The sequence below is a fragment of the Dipodomys spectabilis genome, unplaced genomic scaffold, assembly GCF_019054845.1.
Source record: "Dipodomys spectabilis isolate Male_0828 unplaced genomic scaffold, ASM1905484v1 ptg000191l, whole genome shotgun sequence".
NCBI lineage: Eukaryota > Metazoa > Chordata > Mammalia > Rodentia > Heteromyidae > Dipodomys > Dipodomys spectabilis.
Window position 1 is genome coordinate 1,232,255 of NW_024870868.1, and position 10,931 is coordinate 1,243,185.

The following is a 10,931-nucleotide window of genomic DNA, read 5'->3' on the forward strand; positions in this document are numbered from 1 at the left end:
GGTAAAAAATTTAAAAAAAGAAAAAGAAAGAACACATGACAAAGGAATTCCAAGATTTCTTAAGCCAGGCATCAACAGATCTTGCCTGTAATCCTAGCTACTCAAGAAGCTGAGATCTGAGGATCATGGTTCAAAGCCAGACCGGGCAGGAAGTCCTTGAAATTTTATCTCCAATAAACCACCAGAAACCTGGAAGTGGTGCTGTAGCTCAAGTAGTAGAGCACTCGCCATGAGCTGAACAGCTGAGAGAAAGCACTTAGGCCCAGAGTTCAAGCCCCACGACCGACAAAGAAAATAAAAAACACAGTAAACCCTTCATTAACAGATGAAATTAATACTTGGAGAACTGATATTAATAGCATAAAGGGCTCATTTTCCACAATGCAAACACCAGTAGAAGTCATAGTTAACAGAATAAGTGAAATGGAAAATAGCATATCAGGAGTCAAGAAGAAATCAGAAGAACTGGAACAGAAAGTCAAAGGCAGACGTTATGTCGAAAAACGAACTTTTTACAACTTTGCCGTGGGATGGGGGGATGGAGAGGAGTAGGGATAAAAGGGGAAACAAAGGAGGAGGCAACAATGCTTGATAAGAAATGTACTCACTATCTTGCCCATGTAATTGTAACCCCTCTGTATGATATTTTCACAATTAAGAAAACACTTAGAACATTCCAAAGGGAAATCCAAGATTTGGCCAAAGCAGCCAAGAAATTAAATCTATGCATAATTAGAATCAACGAGAGAGCATAATTTAATAGAGGCATGGAAAACCTATTTGGTATAATAACAGAGTAGTTCCCCATCTTAAGAGAGAAAATCTCACCCACAAACAGAAGCATATAGAACCCTTAGCAGACAGGATACAAGGAGAAATATTTCTAGACACATCATAGTAAAAATATTAGACTTGAATAGCAAGGAATTGGCTTTAATTGCTCTAAAATCAAAGAAGGACATATATTACAATGGAAATAAAATGAGAATCACTGCGAACTTCTCTACACAGTCCCTCAATGCAAGGAGAGCCTGGAATGATATTATCTAAATCCTGAAAATCAACAACTGCCAAACCAAACTGTGACCCATTGAAGCAATCATTTATATTTGACAGAGAAACTAAAACTTTCCATGACAAACAAAGATTAAAGGAAGTCATGAACATCAAACTGGCATTACAAACAATTCTAAAGGGAGGAATACAATCTGAAAAAAAAAACAAAGAAAATGAAAGAAACATATCAGAGAGAAACCACCACAAGACAAATTTAGTAAGCATGGGAAAAGAAAAGAAACAAAATACAGGAAAATAAGTAAATGGCAAGAAAATTGACACATTTCTATAATAACCCTAAACATTAACAGACTCAATTCCCCAACGAAAGAAAATGAAAAGCAGATTGGATCAAAAGTAAAAGATCTATTCATTTGATTTTGCTAAGAGACCAATCTCACAGCCAAAGATAAAAACCAACTGTGAGCAAAGCGTTGGAAAGAGATCTTCCATTCAAATGTACCCTGCAAGAAAACAGGAGTAGCCATATTACTATCTGATAAGTAGACTTACTAAAATAAATACAGAGACAAGTAAGGACATTACATACTAATAAAGTGATTGATGCATGAAGAGGAAATCAGAGTGGTCAATATCTATACACCAAGCAACGGAGTGCTTAAACAGGTTAAACAAATACTCTCAGCCTTACCGAACAAAATAGACTCAAATGCAATAATATTGGGAGATTTTAACACCTTACTCTCCTCAGAGGATACATCAACCAAACAAATATAAACAAAGAAGCCTCTGAACTAAATGACACAGTAATAAAAATGGACTTAGCAGACATCTAGTTTTCTACCCAACAATGACCTAATACACCTTCTTCTCAGCAGCCTATGGAACATTCTCAAACATAGATCACACATGCAAAGAACCTCAGCAAATACAAGGAGATTGGCATAAATCCTACTATTATATCCAAACACAGTGGAATCAATCAAATTATTAAGAGCAAATCATACTTTAGAAATTACTCAAAAACATGGAGATTGAACAGCACAGTACTGACTAACACCCAGGTCACAGAAAAAATTCAGGAAGAAATTATAATATTCTTACAACTCAATGAAAATGTAAACACATCACAATGGAACCTCTGGGATAGAACAAAGGCAATGTTGTAAAGAAAGATCATAGCACTAATTGTACATATGAAAAAAATGGAAACATTAAAGTAAATAACCTCCTGATGCAATTGTAACTGCTAGAAAAACTCAAATCTAAAGTGACTAACTGGAGATACATAGCAAAAATTAGGGCAGAAATCAACAAAACAGAAACTAAAAAAAAACTATCCATAAAAATCAATGAAACAAGGGCTGGGAAGGTGGCTCAGTGGTAGAGCACTTGCCTTGCATGCTTGAGGCCCTGTGTTTGATTCCTCAGCACCACATAAGCAGAAAAAAAGCCAGAAGTGGCACTGTGGCTCATGGTAGAGTGCTAGCCTTGAGGTGAAGATTTGAGGGACAGCACCCAGGCCCGGAGTTCAGGCCCCATGACCAGACCCAAAAAGAAAAAAATCAATGAAACAAAAAGCTGGGAATATTTTGGAAAACAAATTAATAAAATTGACAGACTAATTGTGAGATTAATGATAAAAAGAAGAGAGGAAATTTATATAAACAAGATCAGAGACACCACAGGTAATATTATGACAAACACCCAAGAAATCCAAATAATTATAAAGGACTACACTCAAAATCTACACTCACTAAAGAAGGAAAACCAAGCAGAATTTCTAGAAACATACTAACTGCCTAAACTGAACCAACTAAACAACTAAACAAACAAATAGCATACAAGGAGATTGATGAAGTAATCAGAAGTCTTCCAACAAGGAAAAGCCGAGGCCCAATGGACTAACCACTGCATTCTGTGAGACTTTTAAAGGTGAACTAATATCAATACTCCCCAAGCTTTTCCGGGAAATAGATGTAGAGGGAGTAATCCCAAACTAATTCTATGAAGGCAATATCATACTCATCCCAAAATAAGGTAAGGCTCTGAAAAAAAAAAAAAAAAAAAGAGACAACAATTGACTAATTTCTCTGATGAGCACTAATGCAGATCTCCTCAATAAAATATTAGCCAAAAAAAATCTAGAACCTGCTAAAAAACATCTTACATTATGACTAAGTAGCCTTCATCTCAAAGATGAAGGCTGATTTTGTTAGTATTATCCCCATATTTTTTCCTCAGCACCACACATACCTAAGCACCGCCCTGCTCTGGAGTTCTGGCCAAACAGCTGGCCACTCCCTCTCTCTTTCCAGATTCACCTGAGCATGCACCTACCTCACTTCCTGCCCCCAGACACTCCAGCTACCTGGAGTGGAACTGATGCCTTGTGCTTCCTCTCCTTGGAAATATGCCCCCTCTAATAACCTTATAATAATCTTTCTCCTGTGTCTGCTTGCCTCCAGCCTCCACATCCTCCCCTGGGATGGATCTGAAGGATTCCTTTCAGATTTAACATAGCTAAATCAATATATGTAATTCATCACATCAATAGAGCCATGGTCAAGAATCGCATGATCATCTCAATAGCTCAAAGGAACAGATTAGAAGATGCAGCCATAAAACCACATATTTATAGTCATATTCAACAAAGGAGCCAAAGGCAAACAGTTAAAAAAAATAGCCTCTTATTGGTGTTGGGAAAACATGACAGTCATATGCAGAAAACTAAAAATTTATCCCTAATTGTCACCACACACTAACATCAATTCAAAGTGGATTACGTCAGACCCAAAACTCTAAAGTACTGTAAAATGACATGAAAACTCATAGGTACAGACAGGCAGGAACTTCCTGAATAGAGTCCCAGGGGCACAATGGATAGGAGAGTGACTCAACAAGTGGGACTACATTGAAAAAAAGGTTTCTGACCAGCTAAGGACATAGCTAATAATCTAGAAAGACAGCCAACCAATTGGGAAAACATCATTACCAGCAATATATCAAAGGCCTACTACTCAACAAATACATTTTGCTCAAGAAATAACCCCTCCCAAACCTAATAAACAAATCACTAAATGGGCAATGGAGTTAAGGAGAGACGTTTCAGAAGGGGTGAGTGTGGCCAAAAAAATAAAAACAAAAAACAAACAACAAAAAAAACACATAACGAAATATTCATCATCCCTGGCCAAAAAGGAAATACAAATCAAAAGAACCCTGAGATATCATCTTACCCCAGTTAGACTGGCGAATACTTTGAACTCTGACCACAACAAATGCTGGCAGGGAGATAGAGAAGGAACCCTACTTCACTGTTGATGGGAATGTAAATTAATACAACCACTGTGGAAAGCAGTCAGTAGGTTCCCCAAAATCTCAACACAGACCTTCTGTATGACCCAGCCACACTATTCCTAGGCATCTACCCTAAGCATCATGAACCCCAATATGATAAATACTCCTGTACACCCATGTTCATTGCCACACTATTCAAAAGAGCCAGGATACGGAAACAACGCAGATGCCCCAAAATAGATGAATGGATGCAAAAAAAAATGTGGTAGCTCCATGCAATGGAATTTTACACAGCCTCATCCATCAGGAATGGCGTGGAACTAGAACAAATCATATTAAGTGAAGAAAGCCAAGATCAGAGAGAGAAATGCCACATATTCTCCGTGATATATGAAAGATAGACTTAAAACAGAATGGGGGGCTGGGAAGGTGTCTCAGTGGTAGAGCGCTTGCTTTGCATGTATGAGGCCCTGGGTTCGATTCCTCAGCACCACATAAGCAAAAAGAAAAAAGCTGGAATTGGAGCTGTGGCTAAAATGGTAGAGTGCTAGCCTTGAGCTGAAGAGCTGAGGGACAGTGCCCAGGTCCAGAGTTCAGGCCCCACAACCGTACCCCCCAAAAAAAACAAACAAAAGCAGAATGGGATATGACAAATGATACAGGATTCTAGACACTCAAATATAGGGAGCCTAAAAGAGGATAGTCTTAGGAGAAAATCACGATATTGTAAGTTTCTTAATATATTTATACGTGTGTGTGTGTGTGTGTGTGTGTGTGTGTGTGTGTGTGTGACCATGGCATTACTGTTCAACTTTCCATTAAAGTTCATCTAGTGTGTTGAGTTACTTGTCTGTTCTTTCTTTATTCTGACTCCCTCATAACTCAGTTTCCTAAAAATAACTGTTGAAAATGGGTCTGGTCAAACAAATGCCTGGTTGCAATGCATAAAATATTCTAATTACCCTTTAAATACAGGTAGGGCAAGAACTCATATTGTCCCCCTTGTCTCCATGATGGACCACAGATCCTGTCAGTACAGTGTGCCTGAAACTCTGCTTCCAAGGCAAGATGTCTTAGGGTAACAAGTCCTGAAGCACAGTCTCACTGTTGTCTCCCATGATCAATTAAAGCTACATCAGTTGGTTAAGTTCCTGTCCCATAATGTTAACTTCACCCCATGCCTTGCTAGGCAGGGTAGGAGAAGTCGAGTCCCTGGGAAATATATCTGGGTAGAGTGAAAGCCAGGCATTTGAGGAGATGTGAAAGTTCCACCTCTCAGAATTGCTACAGCTGATATCCAGTAGTATTGTGGGGCACATTTTCTTCAGGCTTTTCTGAACAAATGGAGCTGAACCTGTGTTAGGAAAAAGAAAATACCAACAGGCCCAACTTGGTCTTCAACATAGGAGGGGCAGACAAACCGTCCAGCAGGATAGAATATTGTGCAAGTTGGTGGAGTAGGGTTCAGGTTTTTCTTGGTCTTAACAAGCAAACAGAAAATACGAAGCATAATATGGTCTCTTGGGGGCCCAGAGGGGCCAAGGGCGTGTGCTCTTGGTCAGGCTCAGAATAGAACGCTCTGCGTCCGGCAGGGAACTTTTCTGATAAGACCAGGTTGGAATGACTCACAGTCAAGCACGAGAGCACTCACCTGGTGTTTTGCTTGACCTGGGAGAAAAAGGCGTCTTCAATCCTTTCACCCTAGTATTTCAAAAAGTAGGAACTCTTCAACTGGAACTCCAGGTTTACATAGATGTTTTCAGGATTCAAGGAGGAGTTCCTGGTGACATTAAGGCCAAGGACATTTGAATTCATTTAGCAAGATGGCATGGGAAAATTGGACCACTCCTGATATTATTCTAGCAGGAAAAGGGGGGAAGAGCATGTGTTCTAAAAAGCTTGTAATTTCACCTCGAAAAATACTACGTTGTATAGGACCACAAATTAAAAGTTCAGAAGTGGCTTTCTTGCTCTGCAAGAGTGCAGGTATCAGTTCTAAAATCTCTCATTCTTGGGATTGGAAAATATTTTTAATTGGGTGTTGTGAATTAAATCACATGGAGACTAGTATTAAAATAGTTAAAAGAAAAAAATAGTAAAAAAAAAAAAGAGAGAGAGAGAAGAGAATTGTCAGAGAACCTTGCTAAAAATTTCCTGCTTTGGTCTGGTGGTTTGGCTCCTGTTGAGTAAAAGAGGAACTGCTTTGGTCTTAAATAGGTTTCTTTACATGATGGGATTAAGACACACCCTAGACTCTTCCGGAAATAGCAGAGGGTGTGGGTATATTTTGAGATTTCTTGTGTACCCTTCACCACATTTCAAAGTCACCTTATGTAAATATATTTTACCCTATTTAAACTAGCCAATATTGAGCAAATTGTGAACCTGAGCTTGGCCAATCTGAGCAGAGGGGCAGGGTCTGCGGCAGTCAGGATAAATAGGGGAGCAGCCTGCCTGTTCTATGTGTTTGCTTGACGATTTTTGGTTGATGGTACACCTAGAAATATTTTCTGTCTTGCTGAGACAATTCTTTATTCTCTTTCTTTCTTTTCTTTCTTTTTCTTTTTTCTTTCTTTCTTCTGTCCTTTATTTCTTTCTTTTTCTTCCTTTCTTTTTCTTTTTCTTTTCTTACCATTATTTTATTTTATTATAGAGGTGATGCACAGAAAGGTTATAGTAACAAACAAAAGGTACCAAGTATATTTCTTTTCCTAAGGTGTTATCCCCTCCCTTTCTCCTGCTTTCGGTTCTCGTGACTGCCCCCTCCCATGTTGTAAAGCTCATTTCTAACACAGTGTCTAGTGAGTATCACTGTTGCATTGCTTCCCCCTTGGTTGATCTATGATTCCACTTCCCTTTTCCAAATCAGATAAACTTTGATACTCCAATGGTTGTTCCGAGCATAGTTATAACAAGGACAAACACAACTTGTACCAGAAATTCACTGAAAGCAACAGTAAAAGGGTGGGGCCTTGTTTTTAATCTCAATTCCAATTGATATGGAAATGAATTGCACACCCTTCTCTACACACCCTTCTCTAAGCCCTCCCACCCTAAGTGTAAAAAAATGGAACTAGGGAATCAAGCTATTCCGCACATCCCACCGCCTTGCCATGGACAGCACTTGGAGAGAGCTTGCCAGTGGTGAGGACCAGAGCAGGAGAATCAGCTCTCTCCATCCTCTTTGTTTGGAAAGATGGAGTGGGACATTGCCCAAGCCTTCCAGGAAGAGTTGAGATGCCCCATCTGCATGGAAACCTTTATCGACCCAGTCACCATCCACTGTGGGCACAGTTTGTGTCGACCGTGTCTGCGCCTCCTCTGGGAAGAAGCTGAGACTCCAGCCAGGTGCCCTGTGTGCAGGCAACCCTCTCAGCAAGAAGAGCTCAAAACCAACATTGCCCTACAGAGTCTGGTGTCCATCAGCCGACAAATCAGCCTCCGACAATTCCTGAGCTCCGAGGAGCATACATGCTGCACACACAAGGAGACCAAGCAGATGTTTTGTGAAGTGGACAAGAGCCTGCTGTGTCCTCACTGCTCCCCATCTCGGGAACATGAGGCTCACAGACACCAACCTGTCGACTGTATTGCTGCAGACAAACGAAAGATTATTTTAAAGGAAATGGACACTATATGGGAGAAGATACAAAAAAACCAGAGCAATATACACGAGAAGAGGAACATCATCAACCAGTGGGTTTGGTACATGAATCTACACAGGGAGATGACCAAAGATTTTTATTCAGCACTGCATCTGGGTCTCCGGGAGGAGGAAATACGACTTTCGGAGATACTCAAAGAGAAAGGAAGAGTCATCTTTCTGCAACTCAGGACAATGGAAACCCAAATGCTTCAGAAAAGCAGTGACCTCAGAAACATATATCAGGAGCTGATGAAAACCTACCAAAAGCTAGACCTGGAACTCCTGCGGCATTTAGAAGACACCCTGGAAAGATGCGAGAGTGCCTTGCTCTTCATGCCCCAGCTGAAGAAGCCAGAGCTCAGCCCTCCTCCCATTCCTAGATTGATGGATAACCTCAACCATTATCGAGTGGAGATCACCTATTGTCATTTGATTCAGAATCATGAAGAATCCAACTATGTTGCTCTTTCAGGAATCCAAGAGTTCAGCTCTGGGAAACATTACTGGGAGCTCAGTGTCCAAGGCTTCTCCACCTGGGCTGTGGGTGTCTTCAGAAATTCAGCAATAGGGAGCAACCTTATTCTGAATGAATCTGAGGACATTTTTCTTCTTTTCTCTGGCAAGGGGAACATTCATTATAGTATCTTTACCACCGCTCCATTGCTTCCTTACTTTATAGAGAGACCAGTGGGCCGCATTGGTGTGTTTCCTGATCTCGAAAATGGAAATGTGAGTTTTGTGAATGCTACTAAGAATTCCTTTATCTGGAGATACCCAACTAACTCCTTCCAGTATCCTGTCAAGCCTTGTTTTTTCTCCTGGTAACCCATAATCATAAGTAAAGAGCTTTTATTTCCTTTTTTTTTTCTTTCTTTTTTTTTTCTTGGTTGTGGAGATTGAATTCTGGGCCTGGGCACTATCCCTGAGCTCTTCCGCTCAAAGTTAGTGCTCTACCGCTTGAGGCACAGAGTCATTTCTGGTTTTCTAGTGGTTTATTGGAGATCAGGGCCTCTCGGACTTTCCTGACAGGGCTGGCTTTGAACTGTGAGTCTCAGATCTCAGCATTCTGAGTAGCTAGGATTACAGACATGAGCCACCTGTGACAAGCTAGTAAAGAGACTTCCTATGTGTTGGGAACTCTCTATACCAGAGAACCCTTCTCAACTGATGCAAATAACTTATGCTGTTCTTATTTGTCTTTGTAATGTAATTACATTTTTGTTATGAAATATAGAGTTAAAATAAAATGCAAGATGTAAAAATGTTAGTGCATGCATGTTTAATTTTGATTCTGACATATGATAAACACTATAATAAACAGTGGATGGCACAATGAAACTTGGCTTATAAGTAGCTTATTTCTTAATTGTTTCATCTTCATCTCTAACACCAGTAGCTATGAGTTTCCATATTCCCTCTGCATTTCCACAAATGATATTACTTCCCTGAAGAACAAAAGCAGAGTTGGCATGACATCTTTCTGCAGACCATAGAGAATATCTGGGCCATAAGACACTAGGCATTACCTATGTCTTCATGGTGCCTCAAAAAAGAAGAAGTTCTGATGTTTCCCAAGCAAAGAGATTAGTTAAAGGAAGAGCCATCTTATTGCTTTAAAGATAGCATCCATCTAAGCTACTGTGCCCACAAAACTCAGATTAATGGCATGAGGCAGATATTCAGGAGGGAATGAAAAAGATAACTGGCTTATTGATTTTTGCAAGATTAAATCGAACACAGTACTAGAAATGAATCATACTAAATTTAGCTTGCTTACCTACAAAGCAACTCTTCGCATCCAATCGTGTGTCACTGTGCTCAGTTTAACAAAGGCAAAACCCCCCTCAGTGCCAGGAATATTTAATTTCCTCCTTCGAGCCTATTAGGGTTCACTTTTTTTTTTATAGGCAAGCCAGATTCCTGTAGTGAGATCATTTTTTAAAGTTTTCCTTTTGGTTATGGATAGAGGCTGTTTGGAGGGGTTGTGAGTTAAAGAAATGGAGAGAGTGGGCTTAATTGGGATACATTACATGTGTGTATGAGAGTATCGTTTCCCTTTCCCATCCCTTCCCATACTCCCCCCACCTCCACACACCCTATCCCCCCCCAAAGTTGTAAATTCGTTTTTCAACATAACGACTTGTACATCTCATTGTTGCAATGGGTCTACCTGTATCCTTATTTAAATGATTTGTTTTTTCCCTTCCCAAAATATTCATTTTTTAGAGTGGAGTAACTCCATAATATTTCTTCTGGCTAGTTTGTCTTCCTCATTGGTTATCTTAAAATTATAGAATTATTTACTTTTACATCTTAGAGAAAATTGAATTTAGCTTCTTATATATTAGATTCAAAATGAAGGTGACTTAAGGAAAAATGTTTTGTATTACTATAGGCCGCAAACAGTGTTAAGAAATTTGCTCACATTGTCAAATATGTTCATCACAAAATTATTTAGAGGATTTTTGTCATCATTGATTTGTTTCACTTTGGCAGAAGTGGGTTATAAACTCAGGGTCTTCCACTTGCTAAGCAAGCATTCCATCACTTGAGCTACCCTGCCTGACCACCCTTGCTGTTTCTTTTTTTCTCTGTTTTTTTTTGTAAAGCTAGTGCTCAAATCCAGGGCCTCAGACATGCTAAGCAAGCACCATACCATTGAGATGTACCCCAGGCTCAAGCAAAGCAATCTTATCACATCCATACAGAAAGAAATCTGGTATTTTAGTACACCATGATGTCAGAATGAAGCAAGATCACAATAATATTAACAGGAGGATAAATCACTCAATGGTGATGTATCTATCTATCTATCTATCTATCTATCTATCTATCTATCTATCTATCTATCTTCCTGACCCTGGGGTTGAACTCAGGGGCTGGGTGCTGTCACAGCGCATCTTTGTGCTCAAAGCTAGCACGTGAGGCACAGTTCCATTTCTGGCTTTTACTGAGTTGTTTATTGGAG

General features: G+C 39.7%; 1 protein-coding gene across 1 annotated transcript; it reads left to right on the top strand.

Moving 5' to 3' along the window:
• The first annotated feature begins 7,513 nt into the window (after window positions 1–7,513).
• On the top strand, window positions 7,514–8,788 carry LOC122121600 (tripartite motif-containing protein 43-like). Its single transcript, XM_042695848.1, has one exon. The coding sequence runs from the start codon at window positions 7,514–7,516 to the stop codon at window positions 8,786–8,788; it is 1,275 nt and encodes a 424-aa protein (XP_042551782.1).
• Window positions 8,789–10,931: the final 2,143 nt, after the last annotated feature.